The sequence below is a fragment of the Antedon mediterranea genome, chromosome 10 (assembly GCF_964355755.1).
Source record: "Antedon mediterranea chromosome 10, ecAntMedi1.1, whole genome shotgun sequence".
NCBI classification, from domain to species: Eukaryota; Metazoa; Echinodermata; class Crinoidea; order Comatulida; family Antedonidae; genus Antedon; species Antedon mediterranea.
Window position 1 is genome coordinate 17,711,919 of NC_092679.1, and position 23,093 is coordinate 17,735,011.

Consider the following 23,093-nt stretch of genomic DNA (forward strand, 5'->3'; position numbering starts at 1 on the left):
ACTATTTTTGGTCCTCATTTGAATCGAACATTTCTTACTGTGAATGTTCGTACTTTTATATCAAGGCCAACAGCCATAAGTCGCGTGCGTACTCTCAGAAAAAAAAAGAACTTTCAAAAAGTAATGTACTTTAAAACTTTTCTGTACATCAAAACAGTTCAAAAAGTACAGAAAAGCGATAAAACGCATAGTGATACCGGACCGACAGACAGACCGACAGACCGACCGACCGACATAGTGAACTGAGTCGCGTCCACGCGACTAAAAATATATACAAATAAACTTTATTACTGATATTGTGGATAGGCTCTACTATCTACAAATAAACTTTATACTGACAGTTCCTTCTCAACGTTTGTATTAATTAATAATTACCAATAATATAAACGTCGTAGTGGTGTATCGTGACATATACTTTAATATTTCAATCGATTATGACAGTGACAGTTTTAACAAAGTATTAAATCGCAAATGTTTTACTGTATTTAGAGGTATATTATTTATAGGCCTATAAAACATGAACAAAATATTTCGTTACTGAGTGGATAAAGAATATATTTAAAAATTGTTCCTCTTTGTACCTATCCGCTTTCCCATCCCTCAAACCTAATGTTATATACAAAACACAAATTGGGTTTCTTTAAATGAGTCCAAATCAAAAATTTGGACTCATTTTGTGATAAGTTTCTCCTTCGGAAGTAATTCCCAGGGTGCTAATTTTAGTTGACTACATAAATCATCGTGTCTATTTATTCGTTTCTGTAAACGACAATGTATTATAGTCCTGCGGTACGTACATTTGAAATCGCCAGTTTTGTTACGCTGAAATTACTGTGTATTCGAGAACCATCTAGTGTATACAATGCCGCGTAATAGGGTTCCCACCGCCTAAATCAGTCAAAATAAAACCCCGAGAAATTCGGTAGGTATAAGGAACATTAAAGTTTAGAATAATAAATGTGTAAATTTGATTGACTCAATTTTATTGTTTTATGGAAGATTTAAAAAAAATCATATTATGGGGCGTACGGACACGCCCAACTTCTCTTACATCTTCCTATATAAAATAGCTATTTTAGTTTTATTAATTTTTATCTATTCATTAAGGTATAAGAAAACATATTGCAAGTTGGCAACCGAAGCTGAAAAGATCATTGAAAAACATGAAAATTGTTAAAATCTGATATAAAATGAGTTAAAATGATTGCACAGTTATCAACATGGTTGATTCACTTTTAAAACCACTTGTAAAATAAATCGCTTTACCTTAGTATAATGTAATAGTGTGTACAGCAAGTGTATCGTCCTATTTAAAACAAAAACCAAGTAGTACTTACCGTAAATTGAATGTTCATATTGTTGCTATTCAGGCCTAGCCTATACTTAAACCTTTTATGAAAAAAATGACATTAAAATTAAAGTTAAATACACATAAAATTAATGATAGGCGTGTTGAAGTTTGTTTATGTAATATTATAATCTCCAGCAGAGAGCTAGATGTCCAATTTTACAAAAATACTGTCGATTATCAGTAGATTTTAATATGCCTCAGATGTTAATTTAAAGTGATTGTTACAATGATTTGGTTTACTCACGTTTGGCGTCCACAACCTTCTGAATAGGTCTATGCCCTCTGCCTAGAAACTGTCCTATAACTATTACTGTCATAATCTCTTGCATGATGTAAATCAGATAGTACAGTTTTTTAAACTATTTTTTTTCTCAAGGATTTCCACATGTGACCGTGAATATATTTTAAGATATTCTACAGCTGCAACACTCAAAATTAATTTCAGCCAAAATTAAAACGGAAATAAAATAGTGTCTTCTAATATTTCTTTTTATTTCAATTTGTTAATAAATATTTTTTACAGGCGTATCTAAGAAATCTTGATTCATGCTCTGTCAACATTACAATAATCTTGTCATCGGAAATATATTATATATTAATATTGTTTTGTTTTGTAAAAGAATTTATAGATTTAAATTATCCAAGAAACATGTTTATACCAGAATGTCAAATAGGCTACGAACATTACATGAGACAAAGGGATGATTGATGTAACAATTTACTTTATTTCATTCTTTATTTTGGTTTATACGTTTTCAAATTGATAGGCGTTAGTTTTAGGGGCTAAAGAAATCATTATAATTATTTCTTGTTTGAAATTATTCTCCAACCAAAGTCCATGCCTCCCACTTGGACGCAACGCAAAGACGTAACCGTTAAAGCGTGGTTCCCACTAGCGACGCAACACAAGGACGTAACGCAACGCAATTGAATTGACCAATCACAAGCGATGGCTTATTCGCTTGTGATTGCTAACTGTCTATAACTTCGCTTGTCATTGGTTAAAACGCTTGCGTTGCGTTTACGTCCTTGCGTTACGTTCTAGTGGGAACCAAGCTTCAAGCGTGGTTCCCACTAGAGACGCAACACAAGGACGTGTGCGCAACGTGAGCGTGTTGACCAATGACAAGCGACAGTTCGAAAAATCCATCGTTTATGATTGGTCAACTCACTTACTTACATTACATTACGTCCTTGTGTTGCGTCTCTAGTGGGAACCAAGCATTACAAATAATTTAGCTAATCGACGACGTAATTGACCATATGAACTGTCGCTTGTCATTGGTGAATTCACTTGTGTTACGTCAGTGTGTTACATTCAAAAGTGAGAACCAAGCCTTAAAAACTAAAATCACACGAACTTGTTTTACTTCATATTAGCGTATAATGTTCCATATTTAACATCACGGCGCTGACATTCGTTTCGTGAAACGGAACCAGTGTGAATGTGGCTATAATTCCTAAAACTTTACATTAGGTACGTTCTTTATTCGATACATTGATGTCCTCAACAGAGAGCTTAATTGAGGTTATTTCGTGGTCAGTCAAACCGTGACGACACGTAGTAACGTGCGTGATTTACAGCTCCAGCTACGCACGTATAGAGGTCTACGCGTACATATCAATGTCCCTCCCTGCAGAACCGACAGCAGCAAAAAACGAAATCAGTCGTGTAATAATATCGTCCATGCGTCTTGTCTTATTGGATAGAACACACTGTGCTTTTGCTCTGCTCCAGAGACGTTGGTAATGCAGTTTTCTTGTTCTGGTGTAATCTGTCAATTACCTGCATTCAAACAAAAATCATTTTAAATTTTAAATAAATATGTATCTTGGCCTATCGTAATTCATTAACGTCTAGTATAAACTCTTTTACGCCTAGGCTCACAAAGCATTGTTTACTGCGGTCTAAAATTGTTATTTCACTTTAAACATGTCATGTCAATGTGTACTATACTTCTAATAATCTTCTAAAATGTGACCATCATAATGCTTTTAATGCTACTCTACTATTATACGTTTTTTTACCAATGTTAGATTGCCATGTTACCGATGAATCAATCGAGAACATTTTGGGGGAACCCTAATTGATCGTATTGCCTAAAGCGTGGTTCCCACTAGCGACGCAACACAAGGACGTAACGCAGCGCAAGTGAATTGACCAATCACAAGCGATGGCTTATTCGCTTGTGATTGCTAACTGTCTATAACTTCGCTTGTCATTGGTTAAAACGCTTGCGTTGCGTTTACGTCCTTGCGTTACGTTCTAGTGGGAACCAAGCTTTAAGGCCAGTTGACACAGACGAGCGGTAGCGGTAATAAAAAAATATAGAATATATGTTGTTCCTTCTGACTATTTACACAAAACGCGGAGCGGACGGGCGATCTCCGCTCATGAGTACATAATATTCTACGTGGGACGCTAAAGCTTGGTTCCCACTAGCGACGCAACTTAAGAAAATGCCCTTCCAAAAATGGTGTTTGCCTCCGCCTGCGTGAAATCAAACCTGCGATTTTTTCAGCACTTTTGCGTCGTCGGTTCCCATTTGTGATTACGCAATATATCACTTTGCGTAAATACGTCACTGTGTTGCGTTCTAATGGGAACCACGCTTTACCGTTACCGCTTGTCTGTGTAAATTTGTTTTTATTGGCTATACTTACCGCAAGACATTCGATAAAGTCTAACGAATTTGAATCATCGGCATCGATCTCTTTCACAATATTTCGTACTTGCTGCTTTGTAAACAACATTCCGCTGTTGTCCAGAATCTGATCCAATTCCTCTGCATCTATCGTCTGTGAAATATTAACATATTTTTAATTAAATTAAGAGGTGGAACATGAGGATTTTTTGACGAAGTTGGCTTGCCATATTCAATGAAATACAAGGGGGGATTGACAGCTGAAATATTGAATGATACTAACAAACAACATACAATATGTTTAACAGTAGGCCTGTTATTTCTTTCCTTAACTTGTAAAAAAATGTATAATGTACTGGTACATGGTGTATTTATAACTACCACTGTTAGTGGCAATAACTGTGTTGTATAAAATGGACAATACGGTGTTATCCGCAGTCAATATAAACAAGAAATATTTTTTACAAAAAACGCTGCTTGCTTGTTGGCTTAAAGATACATTATTTAATTTATAGATTTGACAGTGAATTATTACCATACTGGCCTAGGTTGACAGCAAGAACAAAGTCATTATTTACAGATTACTATATATTCATCTATTTAATAAATACTGTATTATCAGCAAATCTTTTCATAGACTCTCTTCTCCCAGACGTGCTTTGGGGTGTTTAATTTTAGTAATGAACCGTCCTAGTTTTTTATCAAAAACGTCGGCCTCTAGAACTATAACTGCTGCTTGCGTATAGCTTCTGAATGAGTAGTTTCTCTTGGGACGTGGCTGGCTGAAGCAGCAGCGTGAACAATAGATACAAATAATACTATTAGGCCTGTACACCCCATCGTACACTAGAACAGTTAGAAACAACTACAAGAGGCAGGATACTTAAACTAGTTGGATGGCGCTCATCGGTAGTCTCAACCCGTTTTACTCACAAAAATCAATAATCTACGTATCTAAATAAATCCAACAGTTGCAAGAAGTTAGCATCCACTTTACCTGACTAAAACGATTATATTCGAAGTATTATAATATATATATATATATATATATATATATATATATATATATATATAATATATAATATATAATAATATATAATAATATATAATAAATTATGAATCGAATGTTTTAACCGATGTGGGAATAAATCAACGTCAATGTGTTTAAAAGTAGGCCTACTTTAGCTTTCTATCTATCAAGATATCATTTACAGGAAGGGGATGGGTGGTGGGGTTTATTCATCCTTGACGTCACAACCCATTTGGCACAAAGGAGTATATAGGCCTATAGTAGGCTAACGTGTTCGGATTAATCAGGCGGTGTGCATTTGAGGTGACCAGTGGAAATGTTTGTTTCTTTAAGGTTCAGTAACGTCAGTTCATCGGATTCACTTGGTCGAATTTTATTTATTTTTTAATCGTGCATCCATTCATCAGGGAGATGTTCCTGCATGCATACAGATAAATTGGTTAATTAAAGGATGACTCCAGAGTTTAAAATTTCTATTAAATTATTGACCATTGGGCGCGCCTATGATGTTCTTACCCCGTCGTTGTTGACATCTGCTTCGATAAACTTCGCTTCAGCAGCAAGCAGAACTGACAGCCGAAGCATTGGATATTTTTCGGCTATTTCCTATTATTAGATAGATAGATAGAATTTTCAATTGTGTTATAACAAAAAAAATCAATAATGGTTTACGAATGTTTTTTAAGAAGGTGGGGGGCGGATGTGTCATCACTTCGTGATATTCCGTTGAGTGTATTAACAGTAAACTTGAGTTGAAAAGTATGATTGGTTAGGCCTACATATATCATATAGAAGTATTATAGGCCTTAGAACATCCGAGACACCCAACAATTTGTCCCCTTCCCCCACCCCCTTAGGGTCGTGTTCCATAATTGAGGTGTCCGAACGAAAGTTCTACTGTAGTTTTCAGTAGTTATTACTTAAAGATGTATTCAAGTTGGCATCCATTATATAAAACAAAAATTCAATTATATTGCGTAGGCCCTTATTCATTAAATTTTACCTTATAATATTAAGTAGGCCCTTTACCTTATAATATGTGTACGTGTCTTTGGTTGGTACCGAAGCGGCTTCAGTCTCTTTGGTGGCGCTCTTTAAATTTGCTTTACTTGTTGCACCTTTTCTCGGTGTTTTCCTGGTATGCGCATGTCTTGATGTCTTTGGTCTGGTATGCTTTTTCTTCTGTAAAAATAATAATAAATAATTTTAAAATAACCATTAAAAACGCCTAAAATGTAGAACAAACTGCCTTCATCTTTCTGCGGCTATCTATGAGTCGCGGTTCTGGCAACATTGTCTACTTCTCTCGACAAGGGCTTGATATTTTCCACATCATTCTACCCTTTTTGTGGTTTTTTTTTATGCAGTGTATAGTTTTAGGATATACAGTTTTTATATTTGTGTTTATTTGTGATACCTGCGATGGTAAGGGTCATATACTTAAAATAAAATAAGATGAATGTTCATTTTAGTGGTTTGGAATGCAGTTTAAGAATTAGTTAAATATTGACTTAATTCTTATTTGTTTTCTTCACCACTTCACCCGGATCTAGGTTATTTCTCCGCAACCTTAGTATTTTTTCAAGCTTGCAATATTGGTCAACATAGTTGTGGATACGGAATATGTTTAAATGCCATGTAAGAGAATTATACTGTATATTTGAGGGCAAGTGTGTTTCAAAAAAATAAATAGAAATGTTTTATGTATATTAATAATGGTTTAGAAAGGTAGCCTTTATTTATTTATCTATTTATATTTAAATGTTTAGGGGCTGAACTTGATTAGTTTTAACTATTTTTAGCCCTTCCCTTGATATATTTATTATTATTTGTATATTTATGGGTAAATAAAGAAAGAAAGAAAACTATCTAGGCTTTAAATGAAACTAAAATGTTTATATTAATTTATATACTATAATGCCTATACTAATAGGCCTACTTCATAAAAAAAGTAGATTCATAATTCATCGATGAAACACGATGGATTGTGAAGGGTTTCTTTACCATGTTTGGCGATCCATTTGTTAGTTGCTGCTCAGGATTTGCGGCTTGTTGTGCTGCTTTCATCTTTTCTTTTTCCGTTTTTCTTTCTTCCTTGATACTCGCTAGCTAAATTGGTAATTGGAAATATTAAGTATTTTGTTATGAACTATTTTCATTTAAAATGATAAAATTGTTTAAAATTAAAAAAAAGTTCAAGTTTATATATTAATATATTATTAAACATAAATTTGGTTTAATGATAATGTATGTAGGCATATAAACAACAGAATATGTATAGAAAATATGTATAAGAACTAAAAGGTTTTGGAAATATATTAAAAGAAAATATGTATAAAAATCATACAAATTATGGTAAATAATGATACAGAATAGAGAAATGATTACAACAACAAAATCATGTATGTAAACATGATAAAAAAATAATGTTAGAAAAACTATGTGTTTTTTATTTCAAAAAGTTACATAATGGAAATAAAAGTGTGATGAATCCACATAAGACAAACAAAAGCTATTGTCATTAGTTGTTTAACATGCAACAAATCCCCCCCCCCCCCTCCCCAGGCAGTCGGACCTGTCTACTCCATGTTGCTCATTAAGGCGTAACCTGTTTTTATACAGTAAAGTTTTTTTACAACCCCCACTGAGCTTTTATATTGTGTTGTCTTTTTCGTTTCTATCCATTGTTGTTATATTTTTAATTGTAATTGTTGTGTATTCAGAAGAAGATTGACTAAAATGTCAGAAAAACAATGTCATATTATCGGTAACCTGCATCTTATTCGCTTAAATATTTGTATAATAAGTAGGGTCAATCGCAACTACGATAATAACGATAGCAACTATATAGGTTATGTTTATATCAACCAAATAATTTGTCAATAATAAACGTCTGATTAATTTATGTTTTCTTTCAAAGATTGGTTACAATTTAACATGGTAACATGTTCAATATTCTTTGAGTGAAATCAAGTCAAACTGTTATTGATAATAAATGCTTTTTAAAATCAGTCCTTTTCTTTTTCTTGTTGTTTGATTAGCCGTTCTCAATTGAGAACATCAGGCTGTCATTGACTGAAGTTACATTGCCTTTGCGTGAGAGAGACCCAACTTATGTGCATCATAGATGTATTTATTTTAATTAATTTATTTATTTTTATTAAACTTTGTTTAATAAGGGTGACTCAAAACAGCCGAAGCTGACATGTATGAGGCCCTCAAAACGTAAACGATACAAATACGAAAAGACGAGAAAAGGGATATAAAAAAAGGTGAAAAAAGGAACAATCGAATGGAGTAGGCATTATACTAAATATAATTAGACATAGGCCATACAATAATTTTCGAATGAACTCAATTCTGTAATGAAAAAAGGGCTAAAACTATGAATTATTGAGTTAATTTAGTATAGGGGTCAGAGAAATCTCGTCTCTTCGTAGCTCATCTAGTTCGGCACAACATGACGCACATAATTATGGGAATTTCAATTATCTGTCTAATAGTTCCACCGTGTAAACATTCATACAATAATATTTAATGTGTTACAACATTCGTGTTTGTGTACATAGTGTACGAAAAGGCGGCAAATTTAGACGGTTCGTGATTTGACAGTGGTGTCACCAACCTACCTCTTTCTCCATTTTGTCAATCTGTTGCATTAAACCATAATTTCTGCTTCTAGTACTGGTTAGTTCCTTTTCTTTTTCAGCAAGCTGTGTGCTTATTGCCTCTTTTTCTTTCAGTATAAGAACAAATTGTGATGTACTCTCGCTTCTGGTTTCTGTGTGTCCCCCTTCCCCACTAGATATGCTCTCCATTTTTGCGAAAATTGACCGGAAAACGTTATATGTTATATATGATAATAATTATTAGGCCTGTTCTAGTTGACGACAGAGATTCCAATAGGCTGTGTTTACTATCATTAAGGTAGATTGTCTCCTCTGACGCATCGAACCGTTTATTTAAGCATGTAACATATTACCTATTGACAATAACAAAGTCGTTAACGAACAATGCGCATTATGTTTGCTTAGCGCATACCAACTTTGTTTGTTATATATTTTAACTATTCTATTTGTTGACTTGACGACTATAACTGTAGCTATTCATTGGTCACATCAGAGATTATAGTTTGTGTACAAAGAAATAATGAAACCGTTGTTTCATTGTTGTGACGTATTACAATTTCAATCTAGCCCCCTCTTTAGTTTCTACGATCCTTGGATTTTTAGTCTATGATCGGAACAGAATAAAAAAAAACCAAAAAAAACCCCCACTGAGCTTTTATATTGTGTTGTCTTTTTCGTTTCTATCCATTGTTGTTATATTTTTAATTGTAATTGTTGTGTATTCAGAAGAAGATTGAACAAGAAATATTTCTTACAAAAAACGCTGCTCGCTTATTGAAAAATATTTTTTATTTCAAATGTTTTTGAATGTGTCATTTTATTGTCACATAATAGTTATTTTACCTGAAAAAAATGTAATTTAAAGCAACAAATACTTAAATTGTCTGTCAGACAATGGTTTTGGGGTTTCTTTTCTTTTTTTATAGGCCTATGTGAATACTAAATATTATTTTTTTGTTACAGAAGTGAATACTCAATTTCTGTCACTTTAGATTGCTAAGGTCAAATCTGGGGGGTCACTTCATCACCCTAGATATTTCAATTGTGAAGTATCCTATTACAAACACAAACTTTAATGGACTGTTTCGATAATAATTCAATGAATATCTGACAGTGAATATACCAGAAATGCTTTGGGATTTGTAATTTTAGCATGACATGTCCTAATAGACTCTTTCCCAGACGTTTTTTGGGTCTACTGTAGCAGCTGGAATCAATAAATTATAGTGGAGTTTCCATTTTCACAAAACTGTCTGTCCTTAGAACTATAACTGCTGCTTGCTTTAGCTTCTGATTGAGTAGTCCTAATGGGACGTAGCCGGCTAGAGCAGCAGCGTGAAAAAAAAAAGGAGGTTCGCGTCTAGTGGGTTTTAAATCATTATAGAGGGCGTGTGGTGCAATTGGATTTCCTTTCCAACAGCGAGCTGTGTGAGAGAGTGCGCGAGATCGACTTCTGCTGAGTGCTGATTGTGTGAATGGATGGAAACTGTGATGTTTTGTTGTGTTATGATGGCCTAGCTAAAGAAAGTTATTTTTGGGCTTTAAAATATCATACTGTAGAGTATATTTAATCCATTATTTACACACGGATATAATAGATAAATTATTAGTTATTTGAAAAGGTATTGTATAAATTATTTTTTGATTTTGTAAGTACTATAAAATAGATAATTTAATGTCTTCTGTCGTATCTAGAGAGGCCTAACCTATGCCTAGGCCTACCTAGGCCTAGTAGTAGCTACAAGTGTAGTGTAGGCTAGGCTAGATAGTCTAAATTAGCATGTACTCGACGACTTATCTATGTCTAGGTACTAGGCTACTATACTATGGGCACGGCCTATTAAGACAACAATTACTATGCATTTATTTATTTTCAAACGGGACTATTTATAGAATTTAAAAATATTTAGGCCTAGGTAGCTAGGCTAGAGGCTAGGGCCAGGCCTATAAGTAAAGAAGCCCGATGTCTTTTTATGTTGTCATTGGTTGTTTGTCTAACTTTATATTTTGTATTAGGCTACTGTCAATTTGTAAAAGAAAACAAAAGAGAGAAGATATTTGATGATTATTGTTATTTATTTTATAGTGTAACATTATTATGTATTGTTCTGTGTCGATAAATATTAGAAAATAATATATTGCATTTAATGTTTTTAATTTGTTTACAAAAATAACAGTTTGAAACTCATTGAGTCGTGCAGGAGGGATTGCCATTATTTTAAGGTGTAGGCTAAGATGGCTGACGTGGACCCTGAAACGTTACTAGAATGGCTACAGATGGGCCAGGGAGAGGAGCGGGACATGCAACTTATTGCATTGGAACAGCTTTGTATGCTTCTGCTAATGTCGGATAATGTGGATCGCTGTTTCGAAAGGTACGTACAGTACTGTTCCGCTATTATGAGTATGACTATTTTTTTCAATCTAAATTCTGGTCAGGCCTTTTTCTTTACACATGTTGTAATAATAAAGATAGTAATGTATGCCAGATTTGTAACATTTTTTACTGTATTTGTTTATTATTATATTTATTCAATGACAGTATAATACTTAATACTAAATAGAACCCTTTTAAGGGGACACCTTTGGGGCCTACAGTTACAAAGGTGTCCCCTGAATAGTGGTTGGCTGTTACAGTGTTAAAATGTACATTTGCGCTTGTTTGATTTTTAAGACAATAATTGGGATGTCCCTATGTGTTCCAAAGAAAATGTTCTACTGTACTGCTATTGTATACTGGCCCAGTTTGTTTGTTTGTTTTTATTGATTTTCCACACAAAATGAATATTATAATTAAGTAACAATAAACATACAAGAAAGATGTGTGGCTGGTGGGAAAATAAGTTCAAAGAACTTAAAGGCTTACCCACCAGAAAAGATACAATAAACATTATCAAGTATGACGAGTAATTAATACATAGTAAGAATATAAAATAAGAAGTAAAAATACATAGTAAAATAAAAAATTTAAAAAGGTAGATAAATAAGAAAAACAGTAGTATAAGTCATTAAAATGTAATAGTAATCCCACTACCAATATGGAATAATTTGCATGTAAAATGATATGAAGTAAACACATTACATTTTAAGCTTTTATTGGAAACCCAGTGCACTGTATTAAAAAGATAAAAATCACTGTCTGCTTATTGAAGGCTTTGCTTTGTCCTGGTTTTCTCCTTTGTGTACAACAGAACAAAGCTTTACAGTGTGAACCAGAATAACAGGTTGTTGTACCTTGGACCTGCTTCTCCCCCCATTTGATTGAACTGAAATTTAATTTAACATTATATTTAACCTTCTTTTGTTGCTGTATGCTATTATAGTTAGGTAGTATAGTAACAGTTGCTTCTCTTCTATATTAGTTCAGCATAGTATTCCTATTTACACTAGCTATGTGTGAACCCATGGTACTTTGTGCTGTGTTTCAGACTAACGTACTTAAAGTAATATAGTTTGTGACAGTCTGAGTAAACACAGTTACTTATTTTACATATCAATACGATTGAGTGAAAGCTGTACTGTACAACACAGTACAGTTAGTAGGCTACATACATTCTTCTCAAAGGTTTTATATGTGGTTATGGACAAAAGAGTGGGAAACCACCTGGTGGTACAGTATACATACAGTACAGGTACATTGTTTTGAAATATAGATACACTTTTATAATCCAATAAATTTAATTTTCACTCATGTATAAATTTACGTAAGGGCACAATTCCGTAAATCGTGAGTTCTAGAATATTTACTCGATGGTATATAAATTTGTTTCGTACAGTACTTTTGGTACTGATTTTAACCACCTGATGTAACCCTGTTTACTAATTAAATTGAGTTAGATAATTAGTTATTGACAATTGAAACGAATTTAGGTTCAACAATTTGCCCCAAATGGGATGTTTTCTGATCGTGGTATACACCGTCTAATAGATGTTGTCCATCTTGAAAAATACCCGCACAATAATATGAGGATGCTTCGCATTTACCTATCTCCTTCTACAATAATTGTTTTTAATAGCTGAAGACCGGTTGAACAGCTCAAGTACAGCATCATAATGTTGAAAACCGCCGATTTTCTTTAAAAAAATACTATTTTGATAGATTTAATATACATTTATTTTTACAAATGTATTGATTTGCAATGAATGGAACATTCCAATCTGTCAGTTTCTCCCAGTTTAACACAAGTAGGTAAATTTATTGGCCCTTAGGGATAAACTTACGTAAAACCTTTACTGTAGATACAGTATTGCAATTTATTTTGACAATACTGTAAATACGTATTAACAATTTTTGGTCGCCATTTGAATGGCAAATTTCTTACTGTGAGTGTGGGTACTGACACTGTTATATATATAAACACATACAGATAAACTTTATTACTGACAGTTGCTTCTCAACGTTGGTATTAATAATTACAAAAAAATATAGACGTTGTAGTTGGTGTATCGTTACAAGTTCCTGTACTTTACTATTTCAATAGACTATGTGACAGTTTTAACAAGGTATTAAATTATGTTTTATTGTATATTATGTGGTTTATTATTTATAGGCATATAAAACATGAAAACATATTTCGTTACTGAGTAGATAAGAATATATTAAAAAATGTTTCCTCTTTGTACCCATCCTCTTCCTCATCCCTCAACCCTAATTTTATACAAAACACAAATTGGGTAGTTTAAATGAATCTCATTTTGTGACAAATTTCTGATGTTGATCTGTTGATGATTTACAGTAAACTGTGATGATTTGAAAGTGTAAGAGTATTCTGTCAAATTACAGTACCATCTAATGTCAGTGTCCCTAACCTCTCACTATTATGACTTATTTAACAGAACGTCATTATTACCATGGTTTATTTTTAGTACATTCATCTTAATCTGAGGAACACCAATCCCAAAAATAGTTTAAAAGTATATAATCGACTCTCCCAATACCGGACTCTCTGAAAACCGGAAACTCTCCCAATATCCGAATTCATTTTTACCTTTAAAAACACATTTTAAACACCAGACTTCATGGAAAACCAGACATATTTTGCCAGCCCAGGTGTCTGGTGTGAGAGAGTTGACTCTGTCAAAAGTACTATCACTGTACAGTACTATAGTTTATACATTTTTGACAACACACTATTAATAATGTACAGTATTCACACCAGCAGCGTTCATACTTATGCGATCGTTCATATTTACAGCAGCCATTGTTTCTTATGCACATGACTTATCAACAACTGTTAATGACTTCTGAGTCATAAATTAAGTGCTCATCATAACAAGTGATGATCTCAAATGTTTCATTTGTTATTAGTATAAGAATTGAACTGAAGAAGACTTTTATTTAGCACATTTTTAAAAGTGTACAGTATATTGGGTTTGGAATTATTATTTATGTTTAAATGTAGATGTACATTGTTCCCCCAAAATCATGAAAAATAAAGATTTATAAAGTCAGACTAGGTCATTTTTAATGAAATTATTCACTTCCATAAGAAAAAAAGATAAAAAAAACACAATAATTTCACTTACACTACAGTATAGAAAAGACAAAATTAAAAATTAAATTTAACCAAAAAGAGAATTTAAAATTTTTTTCTTTAAATTACAGTTTTCTCTGGTAAATATTTTTTTTTTCGATCCAATTTTTGGTCAAATTGAAAAATTATTATGTGATATTAAAATAGCATATTCAGTGCAGTTGCATGTACTGTACAACAATTATACAAATAACAATTAAAAAGTCAAGGATATTAATTAATTTTATAGAATAATTAAATTTTATGAAATTGACTATACGGTATTGTAGAATACAAAAAAATATATAATTTAATTTGTAGAATGCATTTTAATAAGTTCAGGTTTAATTGGTACTGTCCTTGTAAAGAAATAGCCTATTCTAGGCCGATGTCAGTCTATCCCGTTATTTATTACAAACTGCTATGTTTACATTTCCATATCTATTCATGTAAAATGCAGTCAATCTTACAGTTTATAATTATGCCATGTTCAAAATGTCATATAACGTTAAATCAAGCTTCGCAGAAAATCATCCAGCCATTGTTTTATCGGCCAAACATTATTTGGGACACACAGTCACAATGGCCTCCTTGCTAACAATAGGGACTTTACGAAACATGACGGTTAGAGGAGGACGAAGAATATCCTGTGTTCGTTAGAGCGTGAAATCATACAGTCAACATAGCCTTATTTATTAGTTACGCACCGTTGCACGAAGACGACGACCGGCAGTCTCTCCCATGTCTCGTGGTGCGGGGCCCTTCTGAATCGCTTGACTCTGGTGATAAATCATAAGCCTAGCCTTCCTAGCTAGGGCCTCGCATTCAAACACCGCTTTTAACACAGCCATTTTAACCCAATAAACATTTTATTTCATTAAACAATTAAATTAGAAGTTCAAATATTATTTATTGTTTTGAAAATTCCATGTTTAAGTGTAATTTGAACTGTATATTTAAGGTTATATAATATAAATTATTTCTAGTTGTAAACAAGAAAATGGCAACTTTATCGTTCTCAAAAAGTTAAGATGACGGAATTTCACTCTAAGCTCCGCCCACTTTGTTAAAGGTCATGCATAAATTATTCATGAACACTGTCCTGTGGTTTCCCGTCATGTTTCGTAAAGTCCCTAATAACTTAAAAGAAGCGTGATAACCCACTGATGCTCCTAAGAATCAAGGAGAGAGCTGTAGACATTGGCAAAGAAACAAAATAAAGTATTTTATTAATAAATTTAGACCTTTAGAACATGCAAGCTGATCATGACAAAAAAAAAAGTTATTATTTTAAATCTGTGGAACAGCTTGCATGGGTTTAGTTAAATTAAGGACTTACACAGTACCCTTTTACAAATTACAGTAAATATTTAGAATAGAAAGTTTTAACAAATTCATGGTAACTGTCTGTATTCTAAAGAATACAATGTACAGTTGTGCAATAGTAGAATGATTTTATAGAATTGTAAATGGCCAGACTGAATAACAAAGCAGGGTCAATCTCAGGTTTTCTATTCTAAAGCTTGGTTCCCACTAGAACGTAACGCAAGGACGTAAACGCAACGCAAGCGTTTTAACCAATGACAAGCGAAGTTATAGACAGTTAGCAATCACAAGCGAATAAGTCATCGCTTGTGATTGGTCAATTCACTTGCGTTGCGTTACGTCCCTGCGTTGCGTCGCTAGTGGGAATCACGCTTTAGTAAAGCAGCTAACAATGTTGAGTTTAAAATGTCATATAGTTACACTATGGCTGGCTTCCTGTCATCAGATGGTGCTGCATGACATAAGCTGCTAGATTAACAAGATGAATTCTAATCAGCATCGTTCATTTAATCAATGAATACTACTCACGGACAATACGAATATTATAAATAATAAACCAATGTTGCAACGCATACAATTTAAAATGTCTTTTAATCTAAATATTTACAGTACTCGCGGACAGTACAAGGAGAACCTCAACACAAACAATCATAATCAAACTGACGTATGTTGCATACTATTTTTAAAGTCTTCAATTCATTCTAAATATTTAGAATAGAATACCACTGTACCCAGTCAATAATTAGATGATAGATGTAAGGAATGACAACAATGTTTACATGGGCTGTTTATTTATATTCAATTTATTTTTAGATAATGTAATTATTATATAAAAAATTGCTGCAAAAATAATTGTTGGTTTTTAAAATATTGGATTACTATTCAATCTTAATATTTAGAATACTACTGTATTCTACCCAGTCTTGAATAATTAGATGATAGATATAAGGAATTGAAAACCATTACATTGGCTGTTTATTTATATTCAATTTATTTTTAGATAATGTAATTACTACTATACTAAAAAATAATATTAAAATAAGGTTTTAATACTGTTCTACGACACTCACACTAAAGTAATTTCCGTAATATTTTCGGAGGAACCATTCTCCGTCCTCAACGGATGTTGGCTGACTGACGACTGATTGACTCCCTACTATTACGGAAATTACTTTAGTGTGAGTGTCGTAGTACAGTATTAAAACCTTATTTTAATGTTTTTGACCGATATAAATCTCTTCACTCTCGTTTAAAAAATAATAATTGTTTGTTTTTAAAATATTGGATTACTATACAATATAGCTATAGTATAATATGGTTTAATGTTTAGTGTCAGCAAATGAACGAATAAGAGATTCATACTACTAACTATACAGTTATCCCTTTCACATTGCCAGCAAAACTTTGTTTGTTATTTAACACAACGCATTAACACAGGCGTTTAGTATACTGTAGTGTGTACGCCAGTTTTGATAGCTGATATGAAAGGGGTATACAAGTAGTTTAATTTCACTAAAAACGTCTCATAGCAGTTTTCAGCATACATTACCCTGTACCACTGAGTGAAAGTTTAAATAATTTTAGAAGCACTGTATATTATTTTTTTTCAATTAAAACATTTAATTTAAAAATTTAAATTTTGTATGGAAATATTTCACTTTTTAAATTAATATTATTAGAATTTAAATGTATTATAGTTTACTAAAGTTATACTGTTGTAGTAGGCCTACAATTTATAAAAACTATTTCTATTTTCACCTTTTATTGTCACAATATTGACATGCTATGCTGAGAATGTCATAAATAAGCCTACTGTATGATGATTTATTCCTTGGACTTTGAATAAACTTCCAAGCTGAATATGCTTATAAGAAAATAGAGAAACGAATATAAACTTAAGAGATACTTCTACTCAACAACACTAACATTCAGTAGAAAAGTTGATTCTCAAATTGTTGGCTACTGTATGTTCCATATATTCTTATGTATAATCCCACTTCACATTCCCTACTTTTTGTCTACTCTGATTTCACAAACAGGCATTTCCCTGGGTATAGTCCCAATATTGATGTTCGGTTTGAATGTAGGCCTCTCTCCAGTCAGTTCAGATGCTTACCAATCATTTTTTTCCTACAAACCAGGGTTCCCTGGGTATATAGTTCCAATTTTGTGTTATTTGAGTGGGGTTATACAGTACCTACTGTACCTGTACCAGGAGGGTTAGGGAGAGGTCTAATAGGCCAATTTAATTTAATTTTGCATCTGAAAAATAAATTATTTACCCAATTAATAATAAAGATAAAAAATAAAGTTGTCTGTGTAACAATGGGATTCTGGTTAAATGTAAACCATTTATATTACAAAATCATTGTGTTGTTTTACAGCGAAAGTAGAACTACAAATGGCCAATTCAAAGTTTGATTATATTCATCTTTATTTGTCATTTTTTGACAATAACAATACAGAATATCTATTTGGAAATGTCTATGTACTGCTGTTGCCACCCATTTCTTTTCTTGTTGTACTTTGTCAGTGAGTATTCTAGTACCCTTAATACAGCGCTCTGCAAACTTTTTAATAATCTAGACACTTCGCTGTTTGTCGTAAGCTGCATATGGCTAAAATAAAGGCGCTTACTGTGCTACGCTAAAACATTTTTTTCATCAATTTCTCCAGCCACCCCGCGACCTCCAAAAATTCTGAATTTAGGTCACGGCTCATAGTTTGCAAAATGTTGTCTTAAAATACCTGTTTTATGAGAGTCTACTTTTGTATCCCTGTATAATATATTTTTTTTTTCTCGTCTACAGTTGTCCACCACGAACGTTTCTCCCGGCTTTGTGCAGGATATTTTTGGATGAACAAGCCCCAGATAACGTTCTTGAAGTAACTGCACGCGCCATCACCTACTACCTGGATGTTTCCGCAGAGTGCACCCGACGTATCATTGCAGTAGATGGCGCTGTCAAAGCCATCTGTAATCGTTTGGTTGTCGCTGAGCTCTCTTCGAGGACAAGTAGAGACTTGTCTGAGCAGTGTATTAAGGTACAGATTCAGATTCGATTTATTAATTCATTCATACATATACAGAAGTACAATGATAATTGTTTTCTTGGCAGACAAACAAAACAATACACACAATAATATTTACATTAATGATCAACATGGAACAATATAATATTTCATAAATTTTGAACTGAATTTAATACAGTCAACTCTCCCATTACTTTTGGGCAGGCCAAATGGTTTTCCAGAAAGTCTGGTATTTGGAATGTCTTTTTAATGGTAAAAAGAAATTTAGAACATTTTGAAAGTCTGGTATTAGAAGAGTTTCTGATTTTCAGATAGTCCGGTATTGGGAGAATTGACTGATGTCTGAGAACAAACACAAATTTGCGGGTGGTATTACAGTATTCTCTTGAAAGAATTATACTCGTACAGTTGTACAGTAATGTTCAGTTAGAAATATCCCCGCAAATATTATAATTTTTAACAATATACATTATATTTGTAATATGTCAATATACTATAATATTGAATAAATTTCTATGTCTGTCCATGATTATTCAACTGTTTAATCCGCAAAGAAGTAATTAAGTAGCCTGTTCTGTCTATGCCGTGTTAAAGTCATTTATCATACACAATACATAATTAATTTTACAATGGGACACAATACATACATACTAAACCGTACATGATTGTATTTGAAGGAAATGTGGATTTATAATGCATAAATCAACAGATTGTCTTAAGCCTTGTCTACATTACAATCAAACTTTATGTGACAAAAAAAATGTGGTGTGCCGCCCATATATGAAAATGATGATGTCATATCACAATAAAAACAATGTACTCTGGTGTTTAATCAATGTTTGAAAATACTCTAAATAAAAGGAAAATATAAAAATTTATTTTAAACAGGAACTACTGTAAAAACAGGTTTTAATACAGATCCTTCCATTTGGAAACCCTATTAAGGCAACAATTTGTCAGGAAACAAATTAGAGGCAATGTATTTGTTAAGACTATTCAGGAGGCACCCCTATTAAGGGGACATCCTGTTAGGTACAGTAATACCCTTAATAGGGTATACTAGGGTGAATGGACTGATTAATTGCCCTTGTTGTCTTTTTACAGGTGTTAGAACTGATGTGTACCCGTGAATCAGGGTCTGTATTTGAGGCAGGTGGTCTGAACTGCGTTTTGTCATTCATCCGTGACAATGGTAGTCAGATCCACAAGGACACGCTTCATTCTGCCATGTCGGTCGTGTCACGGCTATGTGGCAAGATGGAGCCTAGTGACACCTCGCTGGAAACGTGTGTCCAGTCTCTGTCCACGCTTTTGAATCACGAGGATGGACACGTAAGTATTATTGTTTACTTACTATTATTTATTATTATAAGGTATATACTTACTGAAAATGTCTATTAAAATTCAAGAAAAAAAGGGTTCATTAAAAACTTCACAAATAAAAAAAAAGAAAAATTTGTATTCTTTTAACACGGATCGAACTATCAACATGCGCCCTCTGTGGAAAAGCTTTGCCTACTTCACTCAGTTTCCGAGTGCTTTCATTAACCTATTACCACTTTTCTGTCATCTAGCAAACTCTATAGGCATCAACACTCGTGTTTTGTATGGTGTTCGCTTGGGTGTGTGTGTAAACGCTACAGTTTTGCTAGGCGATGTAATTTGTAAAGGGGGGTATTATACTCACTACGAATGAAACCGGGAAGCAAAAAGCAAAGCAAATTTTTCTTTTTTATTCCCAAAAAATGTGTGTAAATCATAAAATAATAATATAAAATACATACAAACTTCATCAACAAATATTTAAAAAAAAAAGACCAAACTAAATCAGCTTTTGATATTTGAGTTTTTGTTATTGGGAGGTTACTATCAGGTTTTCTGATCGATCAGTCTGCAATTGATTTATATGTTATAAAAGAAACTAAAGTACAGTAAAATTAAAATCTAACAAAAATAACTAATCATACTGTTGCTAAGATGGAGTCCTTAATAGTTTTCAAAACATATAACCATTTATTTACTTAGATAGTGATTTTTTGCCAAATTGAGAAATCCAATCAAAATAGATAAAAGAAAAAGAAAATAAAGTAAAATTAAAATCTAATAAAATTCAACTTATCATAATGTTACTAATAGTTTACTGATACTAAACATGTAACCATTTATTTACTTTAGATAGTGATTTTTTTAAAAATTGAGAAATCCAATAAATTGTTTATTTAACTGGTTATCATAATGAGATGGGGAGCACTTAAAAATGATTTGTAAAAACCAGCAGGTGAAATTAAAGTAAATGGCTAGATATCCATTGACCATGAGATGAAGAGCTTAGAATACTGTACTGTCCATTTAGATTGAATAGACAAGTCATGTTTAATATCATACAGTATACCAACAAGAAACTAATTTTATTCAATGATATTTGAGCATATTTTATTTGAATTTGGAAGATAAATATTTTATTTGAGTGGTAATTAATATTTAATAATAATAAAATTCTAAATTTATATAATATCTACTTTTTATACCTCTCCCCAACGTTAAGCTCTATTATAACAGTATGTACACTAAAGAAATAGTTTTAATAAAAAAAAAACCAAAAGAAAAATCAAGCTATGATAAACAAAACACTTACAGATTAAATGTCCTTTTTGTTTATTGCAGACAAAGGAAACAAAATACTTTCAGTCTGTTGAAATTGATTATCATTGGAATAACAAAAACATCAGGGTACTTTAAAAAATGCTTGTATATCATCATAGAGTTTAACTGTGATATTACAAAATGCATATTTTTATACTAGCCCAAGTATTTTTTACTAAAAGGTACTAGTCCTTAGCTTAACTGGAATCTGAGGATATTTGTATTAAACCCTCCACGGCCGAGTAACACACTGGGAGATGATCCCCCACTCTTGTAAATTGTGTACAAACATGAACTATACAGAGGACCAACGGCTTTACGTCCCATCGGAAGGACAAAATAGATGTTACTGTACATATTGGGCTACAGTACAGTAAACTCTCCCAAAACCACACTTTTCTTGAGGCCCATAAGGTCCCAAATGTGTTAATACCATTAAAAGAATATTCCGACTTTTTCTAGAAAACCAGGCATATTATTATTGGGCCAGCCTAAAGGTGTCTGGTATTGGGAGAGTTGACTGTACTGTACTACTAAATCAAGCCTTGATTATTTTACATGAAATGTACTTGAATTGTAGTGCTACTATATTACAGAAACAGTGTTTACAAACCACATCACTTCCTTTGTGTGATGAATACAACACTTACCAGGACAGTACAACTCTAATTTAAACCTTACGGTTTCTATTATTAGCATTTTGTTTGTTATGATTTTAATCAGCGCTAACAGAAAGAAAAATAGGCATCAGCTTCCTTTTTCAATGCAACAGAAACAAAGAAAGGATGATTCTGTTTAATAATCATCTTTAATTATTTCCTGTATGGCGGTCGTGTCTGGTGATACAGTACCACTGATAGTGGGATTGTCACTTCCACCAGTGTTTTGTTTACTCAAGTGCGTCAGTATATTTACAGGGAATCCCCTCTACTTGTTTTCTGGTGTATTGTGACAATGCTGATATGGATCATAGTTCAATGTCACAAATTAGGTCAATATTTTTTATTGAGAATTGTGTATATCAAAACAGTGTCAATAAAAACATTGTGATTTGCTAGAATTAGAATATGATTTTATTTTTACATGTATCCAATACAATTGTTTATGATCCACGTAGGCCTACAGTATTTATCACAATTATAATATAGTAGTTTAAATAATTACATTTTAGAAGTATAAATACTAATATATATTTTATAATTTCAAATGTATAAACCATTTTGACATATTCTTAAATTATGTTATTGATATGATAACAATATTGTAATATTTCTTTAACTTTTTACCAGTGACAATACATACAGAAATGAATAGGATCTTAACTCTTTCAAGAAAATAATTTTTTTGCATCAACTATTTTCGTTCATTTATAGGTTTCTGATGGCGCACTTCGCTGCTTCGCATCTCTTGCCGACCGATTTACCCGACGTGGTATAGATCCTGCCCCATTGGCCAAGCACGGACTCACCAAGGAGCTGTTAGAGCGCCTGTCTAATTGCGGAATACCAAAATCACAGACTCTGGTTGCCAAGGGCGGCACACCAACGACGACAGCTGGTAGTACCCCAGACTCCAAGAGCAATCATAACATATCGACCGTAATAAGTTTGCTGTCTACGCTTTGTCGAGGATCGCCGGGTGTCACTCATGTACGTATAAACTTATTAGCCTTTCTTTTTATTATTCTTTATCTGCACAATCTTCATTTCATATCAGTCAAATTAAGTGGTTAGTTTTTACAGTAATAGTGCAAAAAGATAGATATGTCAAAGTTGCAGTCCCATTTGCCCAGGAAAACTAACCGTTTGTTTTGCAATACATTTCTTTACTTATCTAAAAATGACATAAATATATTCACCTAAAATGTTTTTCTGTATTCACACTCCGGACAATGATCAAAGTATATATTGATTGATATATTGA

The 23,093-nt window shown here is 32.8% G+C and overlaps 2 protein-coding genes across 2 annotated transcripts in view; one reads left to right on the forward strand and one right to left on the reverse strand.

Annotated features, from left to right (window-relative positions):
- Nucleotides 1-1,934: 1,934 nt before the first annotated feature.
- On the reverse strand, nucleotides 1,935-8,931 carry LOC140060284 (uncharacterized). The gene is made up of 6 exons (XM_072106431.1): nucleotides 8,656-8,931; nucleotides 7,031-7,135; nucleotides 6,056-6,208; nucleotides 5,543-5,632; nucleotides 4,016-4,150; nucleotides 1,935-3,137 (listed from the first exon to the last, which is right to left on the reverse strand). The coding sequence occupies exons 1-6, from the start codon at nucleotides 8,842-8,844 to the stop codon at nucleotides 3,051-3,053; spliced, it is 759 nt and encodes a 252-aa protein (XP_071962532.1). The 5' UTR covers nucleotides 8,845-8,931; the 3' UTR covers nucleotides 1,935-3,050.
- A 1,177-nt stretch (nucleotides 8,932-10,108) lies between these two features.
- The window catches only part of LOC140061089 (E3 ubiquitin-protein ligase HECTD1-like), a 40,114-nt gene continuing 27,129 nt past the window's right edge, over nucleotides 10,109-23,093 (forward strand). Inside the window, exons 1-5 of the mRNA XM_072107530.1 lie at nucleotides 10,109-10,277; nucleotides 10,833-11,030; nucleotides 18,305-18,539; nucleotides 19,632-19,859; nucleotides 22,544-22,819. Of these exons, the coding sequence (XP_071963631.1) occupies nucleotides 10,891-11,030; nucleotides 18,305-18,539; nucleotides 19,632-19,859; nucleotides 22,544-22,819 (879 nt within the window). The 5' untranslated portion in view covers nucleotides 10,109-10,277; nucleotides 10,833-10,890. The remainder of the gene's footprint in view (nucleotides 10,278-10,832; nucleotides 11,031-18,304; nucleotides 18,540-19,631; nucleotides 19,860-22,543; nucleotides 22,820-23,093) is intronic.

What these genes read in the sequence shown, in the direction of transcription:
- LOC140060284 (XM_072106431.1), bottom strand. Translation starts at nt 8,844, where the DNA reads ATGGAGAGCATATCTAGTGGGGAAGGGGGACACACAGAAACCAGAAGC. An exon ending in TTGACAAAATGGAGAAAGAG is followed by an intron (nt 7,136 to 8,655) that starts GTAGGTTGGTGA and finishes TTACCAATTTAG; the next exon opens with CTAGCGAGTATCAAGGAAGA. An exon ending in ACACGTACACATATTATAAG is followed by an intron (nt 5,633 to 6,055) that starts GTAAAGGGCCTA and finishes ATCTAATAATAG; the next exon opens with GAAATAGCCGAAAAATATCC.